Source organism: Topomyia yanbarensis, chromosome 1 (assembly GCF_030247195.1).
Source record: "Topomyia yanbarensis strain Yona2022 chromosome 1, ASM3024719v1, whole genome shotgun sequence".
NCBI lineage: Eukaryota > Metazoa > Arthropoda > Insecta > Diptera > Culicidae > Topomyia > Topomyia yanbarensis.
The window spans coordinates 163,696,977-163,722,606 of NC_080670.1; the positions used below are offsets into that span (position 1 = coordinate 163,696,977).

General features: G+C 40.1%; 1 protein-coding gene and 1 long non-coding RNA gene across 2 annotated transcripts in view; one reads left to right on the forward strand and one right to left on the reverse strand.

Moving 5' to 3' along the window:
• Nucleotides 1-25,630, forward strand: part of LOC131676063 (all trans-polyprenyl-diphosphate synthase PDSS1-like) — a 76,427-nt gene that overhangs the window by 20,136 nt on the left and 30,661 nt on the right. The window contains exon 2 of the mRNA XM_058955190.1: nucleotides 16,934-17,023. Coding sequence (XP_058811173.1) covers nucleotides 16,934-17,023 — 90 coding nt within the window. The remainder of the gene's footprint in view (nucleotides 1-16,933; nucleotides 17,024-25,630) is intronic.
• LOC131679693 (uncharacterized) lies at nucleotides 1,976-16,187 on the reverse strand. Its single transcript, XR_009303846.1, has 3 exons — nucleotides 15,867-16,187; nucleotides 15,078-15,648; nucleotides 1,976-2,284 (listed from the first exon to the last, which is right to left on the reverse strand). It is a non-coding gene; the product is annotated as an uncharacterized LOC131679693 (long non-coding RNA).

A 25,630-nucleotide genomic window follows, 5' to 3' on the forward strand; every position in this document is an offset into this window, starting at 1 on the left:
ATTCTAGTAAATCAGGTAGCCCAAAGTCTATAATCAAACTTTTTGCCCGATTCAAGATGAGCACTTGAGCATCACGGCTGAGATTTATCTATACAACCATACGATTTCAGCTGCGCTACCGGTCGTCGAGTCCCAGAGTAGCATCAACAGCTAATTGCAGCGAGCGGCGGCGACCGTGCCGGGTATGTGCAAATGAGTATGTGCCCTTGGAGCATTATGCGCTAATTTTTATGCTCGCGTAACGTCTGCCGATATCTCTACACCGCGGAGTCTGTATGAGATGGCGTGTTTGAGTGTGCACGAGAGTATGCGTGTATGTGTAAGAGAGGTTGCATTTGATAGCTGACTGAGCGAATGATTCTCGCTAACTAATGAAACTGCGGCTTTGTTTGGATCGATCGCGTTCGTGCTCGTGCTGGCAAATGCAGTCTCCAACAGTTGGAGGTGATGACGGGATCCGTCGTATTAGCCAACAACTCGTGAGTCCTACATTACCCCGATCCGGACGACCTTGAAACTATTGCGATACCATACGTGCGAGATCGAGATCCGATCGAGGAGGCAGCCTTGAAATCGACCGGTTGACAACATTGTTGGATTCTGTTTCGCCCATGGCTCATGGTTTCACTTTCGGCAATAATAATCACTTCTCTTGCTTGGCAACAAAAAAAAAACAAAGATTTTACCCGAAATTGGTCGGTGAAATCTGCGAGCGTGAGTCATTCGTCTTCGTCGTCCGAGTCGGTTAGTTTAACCCTACCAGGATCTGCATTCCGTGACCCAAATCAAATTATTGCGCAGTCAATCTGAGTGAGATGGTGTGACTCTTTCTCTTTCGATTCGTTGATGTTTACGCTACTATATGGGCGGGCGTCAGCCAGGTGACGGAATTATTTCACCGCTATCTGAATCATCTGCGGATATTGAACTCGTCAGGAAGGTGCCACTCGTTGGTGAAATAGTTGGTTGATTGCGGCCGCTATGTCTTTCGTGGTGTCGTGGCTGAAAGGATTTTCCATCAAAACAAAGTTGTATTTATTTCAATTCTTTCTATATTTCGGAATAGAAATGCTAATGAGATTCAAAAAATATTCAATTAGGATGGACGGAACCAAATCTAGTTCCATTTAGTTTTTTTTTCAAATGCGGTTCTGAAATGACAATTTCAGACCTGTAATCGCATATTTGTTTCATGTTCTATGTGAATGATATGCCATTGTAGGTATAACAATAGATTTTGGCAGTTTAAAATATCCAAGATATTAACAAGTTCAAGCTTGCTCTTGGACTCTTTATATAATATGCTAGACAAACCCACCTTCTTTCGAAATATGCTGAAAAATTATTGATAAATTTTAGAATAACACATTAGTAATCGAAAAAGAAAGTAAACAAGGAGAGGCTATCAGTTGTAGTTACTTTGTTCTTTGTTTCGAAATATTCCAGAGTCTCGTGGTAGAAAGGTAAGGTGCTTGTTTTATAAGCCAATATCGTATGTTCGAGTCCCAGGCTGGAAGGATTCTTAGTGGTCAGTAGGAGTAGGATAGTTACACTAGCCCTGCAACGTTTTCTGTGCACTAAGAATCCGTTAAAAATTTATTTTTACTCAAAAATAAAGCATTCAGGACCATTTTACAATTAATTTACAACTCTCCTCTATTAAAAACTAAATTAAAATATAAGCAATAAAAACGACAAATTCACCCTGTACCAAAATACAATTTTCGCTCTTTCATCTCTTCATCCTCAAAAACCAACTTTGTCACTAGGTTAGTGTACCATTCTTGTTACATTCGATGGCTAGATTTGTTGGGTTTTGAGTTTCGACAACGGAGAGAAAGTCATGTAAATAATCCGACTAGGGGTAGTACTGAACCACTCTGTTATATAGGGTATCAGCAAGCACTAATGCCTACCATCCTAACCTAGCGTAGAATCCACACTGAACAAAATTCTCACGCTAGCTGTTCGCATGATCATTGACTTACCCCTCGTCAGTCGGTGCAGATTTAGGACGAAAACGCTCTGTTTCGCTGACCCTGCTGATGGTAGTAGCTCCAACTTTCTCTTTGCTGTTAAGTGCGCGCGCTCGCGCAAAACCCCGCCCCCCTGCCAGCGACACTATCACATTCGGGAATCCATCATTTCGTGTCTCGTCTTCCCGTCTGCCGCGTTTGTCGCGTTGCTGCTGCTGCATACCAGGCATATTTTCGTGATCACAAACTTTACACCAGTGTCCCGTTCGAGCGTCGTGCGGCACAGAGGGACCATTCGATCAATCAAACTGGAAAGAAATAAAAAATCAAAATCTTTTCATTCATCTAAAAATGATTTCTAAAAACACAAAATATGATGATTTTTATCAGCAAGACGCTCGCTTGCAGTTCAAATTGTCCTCAAATTATCAATCAGGCGTTTAGTAACTGCACGGTAAAAAATTCTCGTTGGCGGAAAGTGACACAGATGAATTTGAACTACTTATCCAAAATTGCAATGCGATGTTGCCATCCATTGGAATTGGTATTTTATATCAAGGCACTACGACATCAATCTATCCCATTATAGATAAGTTACCTGAAAACAAATAATTGCATAATAAATCAACCACAAATGAAATGAATAATACTCACGCTATAGATTACTCTGGATGTGTTAGTTTTTCATTGTTTGCTCCTATTCCCGATCATATGTTGGTTGTCGATTAAAGACCTTATTATCATCGCGCATTTGACAATTGTAATTAAAAATTGAACCACTCAAATGCAATAGATTAGTATAGTGGTGCGAATTAAACAGATATTTGTTTAAATTTAAAGAATATTTCCATCAAATAATTTTCAAAGACCGGGTCATTTCGATGCGAATTATAAATGATTCAAAAAATCAATGCTAAACCGCTTCAATTGTTAGTGATACATGATAAAGTGTAGAATCATTTGGATTAGACGTGACATTTTTTTACCGTGTGGGATATTTTGATGTGCATTTCTAATCAAATATTATACATTATGGGACGAATTTTTAACAATAAACATACCCTAGAAAATACGTTTTAAACCAAGATTTGACAAAATACCGGCGAACATTTATGTTTCTTTACGGTTCAATGTACAATACTTATCTCCTTCAAATGAGCAATGTTTATTTATTTCGGTCGATTGGTTTGACCAATAAGGTATTTTTGGCTTCACACTATTCAACTCTCTTCCTATTCTTTCTGTCACGGGACCTTTATCCTTTGTATTTTAGTAGTGTCCGGAGCAAGAGTAAAAAATGTGACCGATCTAGTAGACATAGTCCTACACAAATGTCGATTACTAACGCATTGCGTTTATCAGTGGTTTGAGTTCACATCATTCGCAAAGAAAGTGACCGCTGTTTTTCACGCTAAAACCCTTACGCCTCCCCCCCCCCCCCCCCTTAAGGAAGAACTTGTGGAGTGAGCCTTCTCCCGGACTTCCGCAGATGAGGATCTTGAAGCGAATCATGTTTTATGTAGTCTACGACAACCAGATAGCATACCAAAGTAGCCTCGATTTTATTTGACGCGAACCTTTCTGAGAATAACTTCTCTTTTGCATATGTTGACTTTTATCTAAACGAACTCTGCTGGTTTGTTTACAATAAATTGCAGTTGATATCCTAGGTGATCTCACAACTAAAAATTAAGTACCTGAATCGATTTTTTGCATATTTTTATGGCGCATACTGTAGCTTCTAGGCGCAGTAAAAACATCTCTTCTTAAGAAAAGTCTGAGTCATCCTTTCTGGTCCTAAAATAAGAGAGCATAGGAGTTTGTCATGGTCGGTGACGTAGCTCTTTTTCTGCAAAAGAATGCTTAGAGCTACCCTACGCGAATGTATAAGTTTCTCTTCGCGCTGTATGCACACGGGTCATGTCGTGATTCAATGCAGATTCTCCGCACAGTCAGAATACCTTTCAGCAGATGATTATGGTCACACTTTCCACAGTCAGTGGGCTTCATTACTAAAACGGGCGGCTGTGTGACCCAATTGCTTGTATTTAGCGCGCTTTTTGACATGTAATATAAAAAGGCAAACAGGCTGACGAACCTTGTCGAAGAGGACGTAATTTGGCATAGCAGATCCGGCGAAAGTAATCCGTTACGAGTCTGAATGGCCTAAGCATTTTGTGACAGATCCTAACTACAATCGCATGCATTCCAAAATCTTTACCGACTGGAGCAGGGGGTCTTGGAAACAGCCAACTCCATGCTTCAGCAGATCCATGCAAATCCAATACGAATCGGTTACTGTGCCATTGATCTCAACTTTGTTGGCGGGTACAGAGACACGGTACTCCATTGCACGGATCTTTTCTTCTAGTAGTGACATTTGCTTGCTTTAGAGTGAAAACCATTCATTCCGGCGGATTTCTTAAATTTCTGCGTATTTGTGACAGCTGGGTCAGGGAATGGATGCAGAACTGGCGTATATGATAGAATAGTGGATAATCCTTCCTAGGATTCGTAGATCACCTTTTCCGGTGTTCAATTCGTGCATTCGATTCGAATGAATCGCGAAAATTGGATTGGAAAAAAAGGAAAGAGTAATTTACCGACGCACGTAAATCATCCATTCCTGGTCAGCATAGAATGATAAAATTCTAACAGAATGCCATCATCGGTAATGGTAAATAAATATCATTTTCTGACATCTAGATAAGTTCAAGTAGCTTCTACTTATAATCTGTTTTTCTTGTACTTCTGTTAGTTTGCTTTTCCACTACTCATGTATATCAATAATAATATTGGCCAATTTATACTCTTTTTCTTAATCGCTTTGCATTTTTTTGCTTTATTCGCAATGCTGTTTTTCCTTTTATTACTACCTCTTAAATAAGATTCATACTAACGCTCACTAACACAATCAATTGCATACACTCACAATCTCTCCTTCAAAACGTACAAGTGCTCGTGCTCTACGCGATAATACAAACGCGAACATGCAATTGCAATCATCCACACAAATTTTCGCCCGCGATCTCGCCAACATTAAAACACCCCGGTAAACAAGTGAACGTTTTAGCGTCAGCGACAAATCCGGAATCAGAATTTCTGATTCCTGATAGCAACGAATGCGTTAACATACAAACGCTTAAGCTTTATCCACGCACTACTGCGCCTGCTATCTCACACACATGGAATGATCCCGGTGATTAAGCGGAAGTTTTAGCACTTATAAATTCATAAGCGCAGTCTCAAGCGCGGACCTACAAACACATGTGTTCGCGCGATCATGAATCGGTTATGTCCGAAAGTTCGGACTCCAGTAACATAGGTCCAAGCTTTCAGTTGAACCAATCACAAAAACGACATTCATATCCACTGAATAACGCTTCCCATGACGATGTAGGGAATCTCACTCTCTTCTAGCATTCAGCACGTTAACATACAAATGCTTTAGACCTTCGCGATAATCCACGCACACGTACGCCCGCGGTCTCGCAAAGATGAAAACATTCTGATGACTAAGTGAATGTTTTAGCAGTAACAAACTTATAAACGCGGTCTCAAGCGGGAGCGTACAGTTTCACGGTCCGCGGGCGATCATCCAAGAACACATGGACGACGTTTCGGTCATTGGCCATGGCCTTTTTCAAGTGAAACTGTAATATTTATAGGATTTTGTGAAAATATAGTATAACCCACTAAGTTATCGTTCTATGTCAGCACATAATTTCCCAACGATGTGTAGGTCTACATGATTTCTTTCATAAATTTCGGCTATGAGCAGTTGGGATATAAGATTAAGGTTAAGGGGTTGGTATTGAGAAGATTAAGAAAATCTAAATGTAGTTCCTAAACTTGCTGGTGGAGATATAATAGTTTGCACATTAAACTTTTGAGCCACCATACACTTCTCAATGACATTTTCTAATACGGTGGAAAAAAGTTGGATGATAATCCGATTCAATCAATTTTTATGATTTTGTAACATCGATTTTGTACAATAATAATAGCCAAAAAATACAACTGTTTCCCTTTTCAATTTTAATCTATTTGGGACATGTGTTAAATTGTCCAATTTCGATCTAATTTTGCACATTCAAAAAAAATTGATTCATTTTTAGGCTAAAAACAAATTATTTTCTGTTGTTCTTGTATTGTTTTGTATTTATAATTCATGGGAAGCTTAAATAATTGATGTTTATTGTTTATTGTTTATTTGTTGTACCGTCACCAACAGACCCCTTGGCCCCAATGCACAGTGGTCCAGATCGCTAATTTAGGAGGAATTTTTACTTTCTGACAAACCTGTATAATTTAGCCGTATCATGTCTTAGGATGAATTTGTGTACTTTAGAAGATGTTTCTTTTTATTGGAATAGTTATTAGGGTGGTTCTAATTTATCTAAAATACGAAAATAAACTTTTTACTGATGAAAGATAGAGCTCCACAGTCTTCCACAAAGTTGTAAAGTAACTTATTTTGAATAAATTTGTTGAACATATTAAAGCTCTATCTCTTTTAGTTTTTGTTATACAAGAAATTTAAAAAAAAAGATTAGGGTGTTCCTGAAAAAAACGTTTTTTTTAGTATAACTTTCGTATCTTTTACTTTTTGTTAACACAACCTTTGAACAGCTTATTGAAAACTTCAAGCCGAGTATTTTTCTGCAAGACACCGAAGGTCTAACTTTTTTCTTTAAAAAGTTATGGACACTTTTCGTTAAAAAAATAGCCTATTTCAAGGCTCAATATCGCTGATGCGGGCACCTAAAATTGAATTCTGTTTCCACCACATGAAAGACCATACTTATTAGTATATTTGAGCAAAAATTGGCGAATACGATATTTTTTTAAAATTTGCAATTTAGATTTAAAGTTTGTAGTTTTGCAGGTTCAACGCATTAAAGCATTTACACACATATCGTTGTATTATGAAAAAAGCCACTTTCAAATATCATTCTCTCATCGCAGCAAGCTTTGCATAAGTGAAACGACTGTCAAAAAAGGTTTCTGTTTTTATTCGTTTTAAATAAAACTAGTAAATATGGATATTAGTCGAAGAGAGTTGGCGAATTTGCTTATTGCTGGTAAAAAGACAGATGAACTGCTTAAGTTCATTACAAGTAGTAATCCAAATGTAAAATTGAGACTTGTTAGTGCTCGGAAGAAAATAAAAATCTTCATGTTGGAATTTAGAAGGTTGTGGATTCGGAGTAAGCGCACGCAAATTCGGTTTGAGCTGGAAAATTTTGTGTGGCTTGAAGGAAAGCTAAGATTCGAAGTCCAAGGTAAAGGTAAAGGCCGAAAGAGGAAACCATTTTCCGAAATATGTCGCAGAGCCAAAATAAAAAGATTAGGAAAGTTGCGCGATAAGTATTCCACGGAAGAACTTGGTTTAGCGTCAGCCGTCAACGCTAATTCTACTGGTTTCCGTTTAGTTGGCAGACAAATCGAACGATTGTCGAAAAGTCCCGTCAGATCTACCGTAGAGAATTTAGGATCTATGGCTGTCCCGATTGCAGAAGCGTTTACTGCGGAGGAGGCACTTAGATTTATTTGTGAAAATGATTTTTCTAAGGCGCAGTACCAAAACATACGCAGCTCAGTTATGCAGAAGGGTTTGGACATTTATCCCGCGTATAATAAAATAGTAGAAGAAAAGAAACTATGCTATCCGATCGGTATGTACTATTCTCAAAGATTCGTCCCTGAATCAACAATTTTTTTCAGGAATTTCTGTTCAGCCTTCTTGTGCGTATGTTCCCCTTCAAGCTCTTGTTAACCATACCGTGGAACGACTCATCTCGTTTCTGAATATTGGAGTTCTACCACTGCATCCTGAGGATAATACGTTTGTTATCTTTAAGTGGGGCTGCGATGGAAGCAGCAACCATTCCCGGTAGGCAACATTATTTTTCTTCTAAACTTTGACTGACAGTCTCTTTTCCACTTGAACATAGATACAAGCAAATGTGCGTTGACGAAGATGAAAATGGAGAACTATTCGAGTATAACGATTCGCATATATTTGCTCTATCTATAGTACCTTTACGTGTAGTTAGTCGCCGGAAAGATGAGTCAAGAGATTGCATTCTTTGGAATAATGATTTTCCATCTTCAGTATCCCTGTGCCGACCAGTAAAATTAATTTTCAAGAAGGAAAATCCTGAACTAACAAAGGATGAAGTTGCCGCGATGAACAAGCAAATCGATGAATTAGTCCCGACTATAGTAAATGTTAATATGCGCAAGATTCCGATTAGTTCAAGCTTCATATTTTCCATGGTTGATACGAAGGTAGTGAATGACGTAACAGGCACACCGTCTCAAGCGTGTTATATATGCAAACGCTCCGGAAAGCGATTGAATGATCCTTTACTGGAAGCCAGCGATCCACCGGATAGTTTATATGTTTTTTCACCTTTACATGCATTAATACGAGCAATGGAGTTACTATTGAATATTGCTTACCGTTTAGCTCTAGCAAAACCGCGTTGGCGCGTAGGCAAAAATACCAGCGAGCTTAAGGAACGACAAATAAAAATTCGACAAGCGTTACGTGACCGTTTAGGTCTTCGTATTAGCGAACCTTTGCCAGGTGGCGGAAATTCTAACGATGGTAACACAGCTCGAAAATTTTTCAGAAACCGAGATGTCGTTGCAGAAGAAACCGGGTTGGACGAAATGTTGCTAGAACGTATGTATGTGCTATTAACAATCATCAACAGCAAATTGGGAATTAACGCGGATGCTTACCGGAGTTACGCCGAAGATACACGATTGCTTTATGTACGCCTGTATGGTTGGTACGCTCTCTCACCAACCGTGCATAAACTCCTGGTCCATGGAGGAAGCATTATTCAACATAACATGCTGCCAGTAGGTATGTGCTGTGAAGAAGTTCAAGAAACCAGGAATAAAAGTATTCGCAGATTCCGAGAATTCCACGCACGCAAATTCGATCGACTCGTCAATCTTGATGACGTTTTCAAGAGACTTCTTGTTTCATCAGATCCTATAATTTCTCTTAAATGTAAACGTCGAATTCAACGAGCACCGCTGGATATACCTGAAAATGCAATGCATCTACTTTTGAATTAATTGGCATTGAATAAATTCTCCTTATATAAATCATAAATTGTTGTCATAGCCAAATTATTTTTAATGAACACATTCTGTATTGTTGATATGTAAGCAAAACAGAAAAGGAAATACAAAGGCTTTAGGCAATTTCTTTTATGTCGCTATGCGATAAAATTTAAAACTTTGGTTAGTAAATTTAAAATTACATGCTTAAAAAAAATAATATTTTCCAATTTTTGCTCAAATATACTTAAAAGTATGTTCTTTTCTATGGTTCAATCCGAACTTACTTTTATTTGCCCCAATCAGAGATAATGACATTTGAAATGGGCTATTTATGAGCGAAAAGTTTCCATAACTTTTGAAAGTATAAAGTTAGACTTTCAGAGTTATGAAAAAACGTGGATTGAAGTTTTCTAAAAGCTGTTCAAAGGTTGTTTTAACAAAATATAAAATTTCTTTCGAACATTAACAAGTCTCAATTTTACATTTGGATTACTACTTGTAATGAACTTAAGCAGTTCATCTGTCTTTTTACCAGCAATAAGCAAATTCGCCAACTCTCTTCGACTAATATCCATATTTACTAGTTTTATTTAAAACGAATAAAATCAGAAACCTTTTTTGACAGTCGTTTCACTTATGCAAAGCTTGCTGCGATGAGAGAATGATATTTGAAAGTGGCTTTTTCATAATACAACGATATGTGTTTAAATGCTTTAATGCGTTGAACCTGCAAAACTACAAACTTTAAATCTAAATAGCAAATTTTAAAAAAATATCGTATTCGCCAATTTTTGCTCAAATATACTAATAAGTATGGTCTTTCATGTGGTGGAAACAGAATTCAATTTTAGGTGCCCGCATCAGCGATATTGAGCCTTGAAATAGGCTATTTTTTTAACGAAAAGTGTCCATAACTTTTTAAAGAAAAAAGTTATACCTTCGGTGTCTTGGAGAAAAATACTCGGCTAGTTTTCAATAAGCTGTTCAAAGGTTGTGTTAACAAAAAGTAAAAGATACGAAAGTTATACTAAAAAAACGTTTTTTTCAGGAACACCCTAATCTTTTTTTTTAAATTTCTTGTATAACAAAAACTAAAAGAGATAGAGCTTTAATATGTTCAACAAATTTATTCAAAATAAGTTACTTTACAACTTTGTGGAAGACTGTGGAGCTCTATCTTTCATCAGTAAAAAGTTTATTTTCGTATTTTAGATAAATTAGAACCACCCTAATAACTATTCCAATAAAAAGAAGCATCTTCTAAAGTACACAAATTCATCCTAAGACATGATACGGCTAAATTATACAGGTTTGTCAGAAAGTAAAAATTCCTCCTAAATTAGCGATCTGGACCACTGTGCAATGGTGGTTACTTAAACTAATTACATTTCAGAATACGAATTATTTTAGTTTTTATCGAATTCCTTGTCAGGTTGAAGTCAAACGCCGTCGCCACACTGTTAAACACACGCTGGAGTCCGGTAACAGCGCCCTGGCGCCCATAGTTAGTTCTCCTGAATGGGACTCGCAGAAGAGAGTTATTGCGCAGAGCTCGAACGCGAGCTTGAAGATCGAGGCGTCCGAGGATTGTAGGGCAATCCACCCTGGCAGACAGTAAGTCCGAGACGAACAGGGCTCGAGAGCAGTCCCTCCGGATGCTTAGAGTATCGAGCTGTATTAACTGACAACGGTTTTCGTAGCTCGGCAGCTGAAATCTGTTTTGCCAAGGAAGATGTCGGAGTGCAAAGCGTATGAACCGGCGTTGGACGGCCTCGATTCTGTCGACACCGTTCTGGTAGTAAGGGTTCCAAACAGCAGAACAATATTCCAGTGTTGAGCGAACCAGCGCACAATAGAGAGATTTTAAACAGTATACGTCCTTAAAGTTTTTCGCTATTCGGAAGATGAACCCAAGCTGTCTTGAAGCCTTATCCACAATGGATGATGTATGTGGTTTGAACGTTAGTGCCGAATCCATGATGACTCCGAGATCCTTGACGTTAGAGTGTCTTGGAATACTCGAGTCGAAGAGATGGTAGTTAAACTGAATCGGATGGCGTTTCCGCGTGAACGTAACGATTGAGCATTTGCTCGGGTTTAAAACCATTCTGTTTAGATCACACCACGTACTAAAGCTGTCCAATTCCCTCTGAAGAAGCTCGGCATCGGTTTTATCCCGTATTTGTTGAAAAATTTTCATGTCGTCGGCAAAAGAAAGGCGGGGTCCTTGTAATTTGATGTTGACGTCATTAAAGTAGAGGAGGAATATCACTGGACCGAGATGGCTTCCTTGTGGGATGCCGGATGTAGCGAAGAATGGTGTAGATAGACAGTCCTTAATGCTGATTTGAAGTTGCCTTCCATCGAGGTAGGAACGAAACCAGCGCAGAAGTTGTCCATGAATACCGAGTTTGTCCAGCTTCGCTATTGCGATATCATGATTGATTTTGTCGAAGGCCGCAGATAGATCCATGTAAATAGCATCGGTTTGCAATCCGTCAGCGAATCCATCCATTGCATATGTTGTGAACGAGAGCAGGTTAGTCGTTGTCGATCGTTTAGGCATAAATCCGTGTTGATCGTCTGCAATGTAGTGTTTGCAGTGAAAGAAAAGAGGGTCTAAGACAACCAGCTCGAATAGTTTTGATACTGCACTTAAACACGAGATTCCTCGATAATTGTCAATGTTCGATTTGTTTCCTTTTTTGTGAACTGGAAACATGTGCGCTGCTTTCCAGCAGGAAGAGAATGTTCCAGTATTGAGTGATAGCACAAAGACTCGCTGAAGTGGTTCAAGAAGCCCGCTGATGCACTTTTTGACAAAAATCGAAGGAACGCCATCTGGACCCGGGGAACTAGATGCTTTCAGCTTGGAATTTGCTGCAAGAATGGCAGCATTATCGACACAAATTCGGTTGATGGTTCGTCCTAGAGAAGGAGTTAGATTTGAAGCGGCAGCGACTTGTTGTGGGGAAAGGTTCTCGTCGGAAAAAACGCTTGAAAATTTGTCGGAAAACAATTGGCAAATTTCCTTAGTGTCGGTGCCTAAAACTCCATTTAATGACATACAAGATGGTAACCCGGATTCTTTTCGCTGCTCGTTCACATATTTCCAAAACGACTTGGGCTTGGATTTCAGTTGACGTTCGACGTTTCGCTGATATCTAAAAAAGGCACGTCTGCTTTGCTGTTTGTATTCGTGGTTGAGTTGAAAGTAGTGGTTTCGTAATGCAAGTGTCTTATGCTTCGAGAACTTTTTAAATGCGGCTCGTTTGGCAGTTTTTAATCGTCTAAGCACTGTTGATTGCCAGGGAGGGTGTTGATTTGTGCTGACTGTTCGTTTTGGCACATGACGGTCGATTAGGTAGTTAAGAATATTAGAAAACGTCATCGCTGCTTCGTTCGCGTCATCATTGTTAAGATTTTCGTCCCAGTTTATATCCAACAGCGTGCTAACGATGCTGTCGTAGTCAGCGTTTTTAAAATCGTAGACGATAGAGCTTGAGACGTCTTCAAAACTCACTCCTAGGTTACCAGCGAGTACAAGATGTAGTGGGGGATGATGGCGCACATGCTGAACTAAAGGTGTCGGAGCGGCGCAGCAGTACGGAGCGTAGTCCCGGGCACTTACAAAGCAGAGGTCCAATGTACGTCCGTTCTCGTTGATGATATTATTAATTTGCCGAAGAGTTGCGCTACTGTAGTTGTCCAAGATACAACTGGCATTGTTGATAAGCACAGATTTTTCGATATCCAATCGTAGAAATCCATTACTTGCTGGGCACCAGGTCAAGCCAGGTAAGTTAAAGTCGCCCAGTATAACAATATCATCAGATGGGGCAGCGATCGAGGTGATGAAAGAAACGGAGGAAAGATGTACATCGATCAGGCTGTAATCACGAATTCGGTCAGGTGGAAAATACACGACACACAGGAAGAGATTGCGATCGGCAAGTTTCACTGATATCCACACTTGCTCGGAGCTCTCCCACCGCTCATCGTTGATCACTCGGGCTTTTATACCATGGCGAACGGCGATGAGTGTTGAGCAAACTTTCCATGAAAAATCCACCCATCAGCGTGAAATATGTATTCTTAACATTTATTTTAAAACCTTGTAAAAACTACAATTTCCAAATTGCTCTGAAATGAACGGTCGGACGTGGTCGAATGAGAATCCGCCGGCAATGGACTGTCAATAGCCTATAGTTTCCTATGCTTTCAACTTTTTAACTGAATTTGACTTAATTCGTTAACTTGCTAATCGCGAAATCATAAAATAAACAAGTACCATTATTTTACATAACAAAATAGTTTAATTTTTTATTTCGATATCCAGCATTAAAGTGGTTAGAATAGGACATTAACAATGTTTTCTACACGGTCAAATAAAACAACCTGCAGAATAAGTTCTTTTAACTTAGTTTTGAGTTGTGCGTCGCTTTCGCACTTATTAGTTGTCAAAAACAAAGCGAGAGATTCGACTCAGTCGAGGTCTTCCGTGGAGGAAGGTACTTTTGAGTTGTTTGGGGTATACTCAAAATTAGGTAAATTCAACTTAAATTTGAGTATAAAAAACTTATCAATGAGTTGTAATTTTTGCCGTGGTTAAATGGAAATTACCTTCAACACGGTTTACCTAATTTTAAGTTCCCCCACGATACCACGAGATTGAGTCAAAGGAACTCAATTTTAGGTAGTTTTTCGTTTCCGTGTAGTATAATAATACTTTATTGATCGAATTTTTCAATTTTAGTAGAGACTGTTTCTTATTGCCAGATTTGGTAAAGAAAAAGCATGCTCATTTTTAATAATATTTGACTGTGTGTTACAAATTCAGATCAAAGTTTTTAGTTTTTACTAAAACGCCATATGTTGTAGAAGATACTCAAGAATATTTAAAAGATATAGTTTGATTAAAAAGTTAAAAAATCCCTATTTTACCCAACTATTTGTTCTAGCCACTCCATAGTGCGGCGATGGACAAAATTGCAACATAGCAAAAATAACTACCACCCAATTGAATATATAAATTTGGCAATTTTTGGTATAAAATTTAGCAAATAAAACACAAATTTTTCAATTTTGTCCCTTAATCGGATTTTTTCGTGCTTTTGTTTTATTGTTTTATTATGTGCCCAAAGTAGCCTCCGAATTCCCCAAACCAACCTGCCTTACGTTGAATAAAGTTTCGCCGTCACCTAGTATTAGTGCGTAGTGAGCTAACCTACCTACCACCACACATGATTATCTATTCTGGCTACGTATGTGTACTCAATAGCTGACGATCGTACCACTTGCACTTTCGCTTCCCAACGAAAGCGAAAACACCGTTAGACGAGGATCGCGCTCGTCGCGCACCAGTATGTTGTCTTCATAGTAGACGTCGTCGTGCAATTACCTCTCGGTAGACGAGAGTGTGCAACTAAATGGAACCCCAATCCCGCTCGCTCCTGTCCAAGGTCGTTTGTCAGAGAGACGATCAACCAGTCTGAAAACTGATAATTAAATAACCACTTCCTGGCCATGCACTTTTCAAGGAAACATTTAGATAAAGGAAGTTTGTTAACATTATATTTTTCACAATAGTAGGTAATGTTAGTTAAAGAAGAATGTAGGTGCCAGCCGCTATCAAAAATTATTTGGCTTTATTATAGGTTATCTATAATAAAAGTTATCTTCATAATAACAGTGTTACCAGTCATGGTTCCAGTTAAATTGTAATCTTAGTAATATTTACTGACATAACCCCAACAAGAATAGTTCCGACTTGGCTTGTAACAAATGTTTGAATGCCTGGACCCAAACATTAGGGAACACTATTTTACAACTATCGCTAGACAGGTACTGGCAATGAAGGGCTTAAACTCCCTATAGGAACAAACAGCGATTGTTATAACGTATTTACTCGATGTTTGATCCGGCTAGTCGCGGACTGGAGCCGAAGCGAAACAGCTTGTTCTGGCCGGATCAAACGCACTCGTAGCATACAAAGTGCCTTCTTAAATTACATACCTCCCTCCGGTGGTGGTCACGATTTCGTTGTTCTGTTAATTCTAGCTATTGGCGGATGACGGGATTGTCCATATATTATGTCGTTTAATAATATGATTCGTGTTGTAGTACCCAAATGGTTACAACCAATGATCAATTGGAAACTTAAAGAGGAGGCTTATTCCACGTTACGATCAATGTGAACGGACCCGTTATTAAATTGCTTGACAGTTTCGATCACGTCGTCTTGTTTCCATGTAGTTCGACTGACGACGACGTGCATAATCAGTTGAGTAGTAATTTGTAAATCTGACAGTGGTTTTCCTCATTGCTTACACACGGTTCGGGTTGATGTGTTGAACAACAGATGACATCAATTTATTGGCTTGCGGCGTTGGACTTGCTGATTGATCTCTACGGGTTAAGGGCATCGATTGGTATTAATCGGGTGATGGTTAGTCATTTGATGCGGCAACATGGTTTGATCGGTTGGAGGTGAATCAAGGATGGAGGTGTCGCGTTTAGTTGTTCAAGAGTTTATAGCCCTGAGTAAATTCGGCAATATAGTATTCCATGAGTTCAATGGCTTGCGCTAGACCATCGGTAATAAAGGGGAAAGAAAACGAAAACGTTCTTCCGGCTTGTTAACTCGTCTATGCTTAGACTATGAAATATACTGTAATAACTGCAAAATGGCAAGATCTACAATGTTTGATTAGATTCTGAGATATATTAGTCCAAATTGCTATCGAGTTGTTCAAGCATGGATAAGTTTTTTACATTGTAGTAGTTTTAATTTAATATACATACATTTAACCATTCCGTAAATTTTCGCCGTTTTACACACAATCCTTTCATAACGTAATCCAAAATATCAAAACAAATCCAGTGGCGGCCATTGTCGTCGTCCTTGAGTAACAGGTTTAATTAGCTTAAAAATTGCAAAGCTCTCAAAACCCGTTCCAAAGATATAACAATGCTTTTCCCTTTACAAACACTATATCTACGTACAGCGTACTAACCAGCGCACATAAAACCACGGTAGCGACAACACGTCGTCTTAGTAGACGCCGTGGTTTTACTTTTCAATGAATGGAGCAATAAATTTACTTTCTTCTGACCATCCACCATCATCATCCATAAAAACGCACTTTACTGCCACCTTCGCAAGCAAATGTGGTACGACGGTTAGCTGGAGCGTGTGTTTGTGCAAGCGAGATAGGAACGAGCGAGGGGCTGCTCACGTACAAACTGGCTCCGTACGGAGTATCGGAAAGACAGATGAACCCCTTGGAGCGACGGGGTGGGATGGGCGGAGGTGTCACATATTTACATACCGATTAATACAAAATATGCAGCGAACGCTAGGGGGGCAGCCCGATGGTACAAGCGCGATAATTGTGGCTAATTAAAATGAAATATTTACGCACCGAAAATCGATCAGCGAGTGTGGTTTGGCTGGTGATTCTTTCTGGGCTTAGCCATGGAGGAATATTCCGTCAGTTTCGATTGTGATCATTAATGTACCCCGTAAAAGGGATTGGATGCAATATGTATGCATGTTCGCTTGAATGAGGTTATGCTATCGAAACACTTAGTTTGTTTGGCATTCCGACTGATCAGCGAAGGAGGTTAAATGTTTAAATTATAACTTGACGTTTGGAAGGGGAAGTGTACGTTTATGGTGAACGGGAGTTTCGCGGTTCGTCAGGCCACGACGACAGTGGACGATCTGATTTGGTTGATAATTGCGGGTTACAGCATTGAGCGGTTTTTAATTAGGAAGGTAGTTTAGTGATCGGCTATGGACAGATTTATTTTTAATTCCTAAACCAACAACAAATACCTAAATCTTTTTGTTTTCTATTTCTTTTCAGGTGACGCAGGCAGGAGATTACGTTCTAGCCGTTGCCTCAATGCTGCTGGCCCGCCTTAAACACGACGAAGTCACACACATCCTCAGTCAGGTTAGTGACTAGCATTGTAGGACAAGATACCCCCCCCCCCTCGCAATATGAGCTTCTCTAATAGGTTCTAGTTTATTATGTAATACTCGATTATAATTTATGGAGCATTGCTTATATATCAAAAGTCAACCAAGCCCTGTAAATGGTCGGTTCTAATTTTTAAGCCGATTCCGATAGGATCAGGCTTTCCAAATTTAAAAGTTTTACAATTTTATAATTAATTTTAAATTTCGAACCGGGTAACCATAATGTTGAAACAGTAGCAATGGCAACACTGCCCAGAAAATGTTTCCCCTGAACGCTGCTGTCACAACGGAATTCCCTGGATCCCGATCCATCAATCTTGAATGGCGTAATAATTTTGCTATTAATAATTAATAATAATGATATAATTCCCGTTTTCGGTCAAGTTGTTTGTCATCTAGTGAAGTTTATTTGGGTTGGTCATTCAGTTTGTTAATGAGTGGTGCAACAAAAAGTAGATATAGCACACTAATTGCGGAAAGTCCGATAGGAATCAAAATTTGCACAATCATTTTGGACAGCTGATCAAATCCGTGCTGTGCTGGCTCTCCAATTACGATCATTGTTTTAAATTTATTTATTTAGGCTTTTCTAGCAGAAGAATGGTTATGCAATCAATCCTAAGCTAGATTGTTTTACTTTACACTTCTCACTGTATCGATTCAGACTAACAAGGTTGCATAACAAATTTCAATGGAAGAGATAGTTTTGCCAGAAACCTCTGGTGAGGCATTGATCCGGAGATTCTTTTTTCTGACTTGAGGGTAGCCCTAATAAAAAAAATTATACACGAACTTTAACCCATATAATCCAACGATTCCACATATTGTTTGGATTATACCTTGAACAGGTCGTTAGGCTCTTGGATAATAAGATGTTTATTAAGGAGGCTTCAAGAGGAATATGAATATACGCTAAAAACAGACAAAAATTTAAAACAAAGCGATTGTTCGATATTTTAGAGGACTTTAATCGATTTTTATTATCTAATAAGTTAAAAAGAGACAAGTTATTCATATTTTCTACAACTCAACTGGGTATCTATTTGGCACTGTTTGGTTGTACAATTTTCCAAAATTCACCCAAAGAATAATGCACGCCCACTGATCATGTTGAGATTTTGAGATGCTTCAGAAAAGCACAATCATTCAATTAGGTGAATTGGACGCGATTCTTTGAATGTTTTTCCCCGATTTCTTCTGCCGGAAGGCACGTGTCACTTTTTTCAGCAGTTTTAAACAACTGTTTTGTGACTCTACAATCTTTATAAATAAAATGAAACTGGTATTCCCGATTCTACGCTGATTTGTTGTATTTTCAAACGGGAACCAAACGTGATAATGCACTTCGCGAAAAAAAAACTTGAAAATATCGCATGTTAATTAATGATGTTTCAATACAATTCAGAATCATCTGTTTACATTGGCGTGGTCGGAATTTTTTTTGAAGGGGAGTTGGATGGAATTCGTCGATAAGTTTCCGTAAGCAGTTAACTACTTTTTCGGGACATATTTTCTTTTATCTGAAAAATAAAAGGACACGAATTTTCCAAACAAATTTAGTCCATTTCTCCACTTGTGCAGCTATGCCTACGCACAGTGATGCAATTTCTAAACAATTTGTAGTAAAATAGTAAGTTACAATTGATGTTATCTTACATGAAAAGGGAATGTTTTGATTTTGACGATAAAATATAAACAAGAAAAGAACAAAGGACAGTACCATTTAAGCTTCCAACCTGCAACGCTATCCTTGGATCGTGTCCTTGGAAAAAGTAAATTAAAATCCAATCCGCACTATGTTAAGTACAAAAAACCCGAAACATGTGTCAAGTAGTTGTCAATTATGCTCAGGGCCGTCGAGAGCCGCGTCGGGCCCCATGGCTTGTATTACTGCCAGGCCCTTTTAAATCTAAGTCCTCTAGTTCAGTATGAGTTAGTACCACTTCAGCCATGGGAAACTTGTGAGTCCGTGGTTTCTATTAGTCTCCGGTTGACTTATATTGCCACATCCACAGATAGCGTACCAGACAGGTGAATTTCGACAGCTTCTTATTCCGTGGTATCCAAATCGGGTAATATTGCCATAGCTACGAATTTTTCAATTTGCGGGTTTTTAGGAATCAGTAGCGTCTAGCTCAAATGGTACGTTCCTCATGTTGATCGGAGATTTGTGTCTTGCCATGAATCGGTTCTTCATGATTTCCCTGATGGGAAGGATTAAGGAAGTGGTAAGGTTAAGGCTAAGGAATATACCTAAGATACCACGAAGCATTATTTAATGGCTTTAGATATGTTCTATATGCACATACAAAACATATTCTTTGCGGCTTCATAGTTCTACAGAATTAAATAAAGCACACTAGTGTCGGAAAAGGCGAAATAGTGTGCCAGAATAGAGCTGGTTCAGAAGCACCTTAATGGCTGTTAGAAATGTTAACATACAGCCGTTTTTTTGAATTACTTCCCTTCTTTGTCGACACCGCAAAAGAAAAAATAACTTTCGATAACCTCTTGCGTTTGACATGCCGACTGTTTAAATTGACGATTTAGTGCCTATAGAAATGGGATTCGATCCGCAGTCGACAACCTCGTCTCAATTTGGTTTACACATTTGATCACTGATCTGTGAGAAGATTTGCATGTATACTTGGTTCAATCCAAACTCTACCTAGATGTTTGATTGAAATTACGCAAATGTCTATTGTGGATTTGGTATATTTGCAATTGTATTTTTTCGAAAAATCGTACAGAATTTGCATTTTGATTTTAAGTTTATTGCATCATCATATATTACATGAAGGAATTCGAGACGGCGCCGGTGGTTGAGTGGTAAGCGTGACCGCCACTCATTCCAGTTGGCCTGGGTTCAATTCCAACCGAAGTCGTTGAGATTTTTCTGAGGTGAAAAAATCTGTGGTCACGTCTTTCTTCGAAAGGGAAGTAAAGCCGTTGGTCCCCGATCCATGGAATTGGTGGATCGTCCACTATCTAGTCCAGGTAGTGGAATCACCTCTCTGGCGTCGGTAATGAAGAAGTATATCCAACTTCTATACTCTTACTAACAAAAATATCCTCCTCCCGTGATACTTGTGGAGTGCGCAGTAGTATATACGACGTTTAGCAAAAGCAAGTACCGGACTAACCATTCCTTCCCTTCCGCGATCTACGTTCGGGCCTGGCCGGCGCCGGTATTGATCAAAAGCACTTTAGGATTACCAGGAGTTGCACATTGAAAGATGTTTCGCTACTCCCAAGCATTAATTATCTACTGATTCCCTGTGCCACTTCAGCTAGTCCCGATCGATAACGGAGTAGCAGCCAGGGGTGGTCGCACAAGCTAAAGCTCATCATATATTACATGAAGGCATACGAGTTTAGGTGACTATTCGAACGCATACATATATTTGTTATTGTTCGGTGTCTCAAAGCACTATAAAAAGTTTTTATATTAGCACTTAGAGTTTTCTATAAAAGCTACATAGCATTTCTCTTCAAAAACATCGACATCGTGATTAACAAATTTATGTCAAGATATGTGAAAGTGGTTTCCATAAGAGCTCTCTGTATCTTTGCATTTTCCCGGGTGTCCCTAACGTTGTTCTTGTGGTGAGAATGCTTCCGTACAAACCAACTTTTTCATACGTAACCATTTTACGCGGATCAACCGAAAAGGGGACGTTTCATCAGACAATCCTGGTTATGCAACCAAATTCTCCAAAAAGACATAGCACCGCCGAAAACTTTGTGCAAAAGCAGCTAAGAAAAGCCCAACTACTATAACCATAAACAGAACACCACATAAACGGCTACAAAACCAATATCTACGGATCTGCCAGGAACAAATATTCTCATAACAACAATCACGCCCAGTGTCTCCAAGCCAACAACCGGCACCACCAGCAAAGAAGCGAACGTAGAAGAGGACGGATGCGTTTGTCCTTGCATCCACATTTCTGTTTGACGCTCTATTCCTTTCTTCGAAAATACTTTGAATTGGCTTCTCAATATTTTGTAGTGTTTTCCGCCAAATTAAGCAATAAAACTCTGTTTTTGAACTTGTACATAAAGTAGACAACTTCCTTAAGAACGTAGCGAACGGACGTATTCGCCCATCTTCCGCGTAAAAACGCGGGCCCCCAAATACGACTCGGGCCCCAGGGCTATTGCCCTGGTTGCCTCCCCCTCTCATCGGGCCTGATTATGCTAATGAGAACTTTATTATAAGCCTAACGAAACTGTTGGTCTTTTCTATTCGCTGGTCGTACTCGCAAGATGAACCCAAGACGGGTACAGGTGGGCACATTTTTTTCTATGTGTGAGCGCGGTTGTCATTTTTCTTCGATGAAGACGAAAAAGCAAGAGGATATGAAGAAGAAAAGCATAAACAACTGACGTAGTGGGCTTCTTTGTTGCCATGAGTTTTGTTTCGATCCGGTCATAATTATTTTTATCAGTAGTTTCGAGATAAAAAGTGTCCCCAAGTGTTCGAATTGGAAGAATCGAAGTGAAGCTTGGCCTTTTCTCTATTTTCATCGTGCGCTAAAAATCAGGATGCTCGTCTAAATTTTTATGTTTAGTTCCAGTGGCCTGGACGCCATGTTTAATATAAGTATAAAAATCATACACGCAAAAATGTTGTTCCCACCTTTCTTTTTCTTTATCTTGGGTGGAACCACTAACTCTGTTCATCTTTCAAAATTATTTAGCCCTTTCGTTTGAACGACTGTCAGCTGAAAAGTGTCTGACAAGAGAGTGACGTCTGTATAATGAATTAATGAAAACAATAGAGATGTTGCTTGAGTCCAGATTCCATCATTACTGGTATCTTTTTTATTCATTTCGTTTATTTGATAGGCACAAATGCGTTAGCTTGGCGGTGCCAAATTCTTTTGTTATAAAAAAAAATTTCAGCTATCTTAAGACTAAAAATAAGATTCTATATACAAGAGGGGGGCTTTTTTCATGAAAAATTTTAAAACAAGGAATTCAATAGTAATAGTTTTTTAGGAAATATTTACAGTTATCTTAAAACTAACAATATAGTTTGGTACACAAAAAGGGGAACAAATAATTATGAAAAATTTCACAGGTGTTTTAAAACTAGGGATACAATTCTATTTACAATTACTGATATGTTGTTGCTAATGGTCAGTTGTTGTTTTTGGATATATTTCGGCTTGTCAGTTAGTGCTATAAACCCCCATTTTCTTGCTGTTAGCTTCTTCGCTTGTTGTTGGTTCGGAAAGACTGGGTACAGACGTAGTTTACTGAACATTCTTTACTGGCTAGATAAAAAGGCGTAGTTTATTTGAAGATGTTGAAGTTTATGTCTGGAAGTAATTTACAATAGATTGTAGTAGTTTCCATACAGGGCATTCCATAGTGTCCTGACACAACTGCTGAATACCGTCCTTTTTTATAGTATAGACTCATTTTCGTGCCTAGCCACTAGAACACTTTTTACTCTTTTTTCGCCCTTTTTCCCTGCGGAACTACATGAAGGTATTACTTCCTGCTCACCAGTTTTCCGCAGCTATCTCGGATTCTCACTTGATCAATAAAGTGGCTCGACCTTTCAGCCATTTAACTCTTGACTTTCCTCTTGCTTTCTGTCTCCATCTATTACGTCGCCTTTTAGCTCATGTTTCAGTGAGTCATTCAGCCCCCAGCCTCACTGACCAGCTAACCTTGAACTCACCCTACTCCAACTAAAAGATCCATGGCGGCGGAGTTTCTCTCGGTTCCGGTGTCTATACCGTGAGCCAATTAGCTCCCATTTTTGTCACGATATAGTCGGAAAGTCCACACCGGAGAATCTACCCTATTGTAAATTCTCTGGTAAACCTGTCGTCCGGTTCGCTGGCGCCTCGACGACTTGAACCCGACGTTACTTCGCACACTACTTAACTGGTCCCAGGTGGTGGACCGAATCTTTACCGGCGGAGAATTCCCTGGCGGTGGAATTTATCCTGGGATCCAATTTGTGGTTTCACGGCGGCTTCCTAGCCGGTGTGGCGTTGTTGATCCTTTCGCCACTTTCTCTGCGGCAGGGATAATATACTCGTAACTACTCTTTTGGCAGCACACCAGATATGCTCGCCGTGCCACATCTCTTCGACAATATTGTCCACTGTCACACCAGACATACGAACTTCTTCGAACCTAGGGCATTCGAAGACCACATGTTCCGGTGTCTTGCCCGTTCACACATTCCGGGAAAAAGGGTGACGAAGCATATCCAATCCGATGCAGGTACTTCCGGAAGCATCCGTGCCGGGACTTAAACTGCGTGAAATGGAAGTTCTCCTCCCCATGCTTCCTATGCACCCAAGCCGAGACTTTGAGTCGGTGGGTTCACGTTCCTTTCTCTGCGTGATCCCACTCGTGCTGCCACTTAGCCAACGAGTCCGCTCGGACCAGTCCCCTTGCATTTCATCCATTTCTACGCTGGTAGCATTACACGTCCTTAGCCAGTGTGATGCAGATGGGGGATCATCCCGGCAATTTCAGAACCTTGCACAGCTAGTCTGGAAGCCGAATTATGTGCAGCGTAACGGCGATCGCCCCCTGGCTGGCCCTGTTATACGCGTTTATGACGTCGATCATTTTCACTACGCAGTAGCGATTACCCCTGCTCTTCTGCGCTCGCGATGACTGTGCGGAAGGCGTCCACCGTCGAAATCCCTTTCCGGAATACGAATTGCTTCTACGATAAGCCGTACTCACTTTCTGCGTAGTTCGTCAGCATGTTGGGAAAGACCATATCCAGAAGTTTAACAAGAGTATACAGCAGCTATATAGTCCGATATAATGCTGGATCTCCTGATGGCTTCCCTAGCTTTTTCAGCAACGCCAGCTTCTGGATCTTCCATCTATTCGGAAAGTACCTTCGTCCAGCCATTTCTGTAGAACTATCCTGAACATGTCCGGAAACGCCAGGATCGCGGTCTTCAGTGCCACGTTGGGGATACCATCTGGACGGGGAGCTTTCTTCGCATTCAGCCCTTCCGCCACTGTAAGGAACTCGTCGTTGGAGACACGATTTTCAGTAGCATTTCCATCGTCTGCATCAACGTACGGCGTAGGCTGCCATACGGTTGGGTCGTGTTTCGGGAATTTTCAGTTTGTTAATGCATATTTCAGCTGGCGTCGTGGGACCCTTGATCTTGGCCATCACGACATGGTAAGCATTGCCTTAGGGTTAAGCGTCTATTTCTATGGCAGCCCTAGCTGTTACCTTACACTCTTTTCTGACTGCCTCAGATCTTGCTCTCTGAACGCGTCTTCTGGCTTTTAGGTACTGGCACAGAGGATACTGAGCCTATCGTTCCACCAATAACCGGACACCGGCAGTTCCTCGGCTCCATTTTCCTCGACGTTGTTACGCCACACGCCCTCGCTAATGTTTCCCACAGTTCATCGGCATTCAGAATTGGAGCGAGTCTGTCAGCACGTAATGCTTCCATAAAAAGGTCGTTGTCGAAGTTCTTTATTTTCAACTTCCGCCCGCCATTCCTCACTGTCCGCGTTACAATACAATTCCGCCGACCAATGCTGCAACTATGTGTGTTCTGCTAACTGACTCGCCATTTCATGTTATCCATCAGCGACGCATTGCAGAATGTTATGTCGATGGATTCTTTGTCGTCTTTACGGAATGTGCTACCGGAGCCTTCGTTGCACATGCTTACATCCAGCTTCGGTAGGGCTTGCGTTGGTCAGTCTGCTACTCCTACTCCACTCCAACGACCAAAGCGTAACACCTCTCCGTTTGTCCTAGGGCTCTAGCGATCAATCGTGACGAGCACATCGACTTTAATCTTACCGGTCGACATAAGCTGGTTGGTTGCGGCTGGTGATAAGCGCATCGATGCTGTCTGTGTGCCACTGTACGCCTTTCTCAACCTGATTGGCATCTGCTACATTCTCCAGGTTACATTGCCTTATTACGCGCTCCTCATTTCGTCTTCCGTTGTGATCTCGTCCAGATTCATGCACTCGACGCTTCTTGAGCTAAAGCTCTCACATTTGCTCCCACCGCTTCTGCCACGAGTTCTCGATATTTCGAGCTTTTGAGCAATGGATCCTTTTTCAGCTCGAACAACATCTCACCATTCTGAGTGCGCCTGGTTCCTGCTACGTTCTGCTCTAACTCCTTTAGCTTGGGATCATCTCTCACCCTTTTGAGGATCGCAGCGTACGTCACGCCATCGTTTGTTTTGACGTCAAGAGGGTCTCCTCTATACCTCTCTTGGCGTGGCCGAAGGTTTTCTTTCTTCTTTTTCCTTCTTTTCATCCTTTTCTTCGTTTTTTCCCAATCTCTCTTGGTTTTCTACGGATCGCCATCAACTCTCCATTTGTCAGCAGTTTCGCTGTCCTTCACTGACCTTCATAGGCTTCTGCTTTCGCTATCTCCGTGGTCTTTCGTTGTCTCACTGTGATGTCCGTGCACGTTATCCTCGCTTTTCATAATTCTTCGTCATTAGGCAACGAAGATTGCTGGTATGCATGTTGTCTGTATACTTTCCTGTTATGTATATGATCCGAGCTATGTCGTACAACATATTCTTCTTTTCTCTTC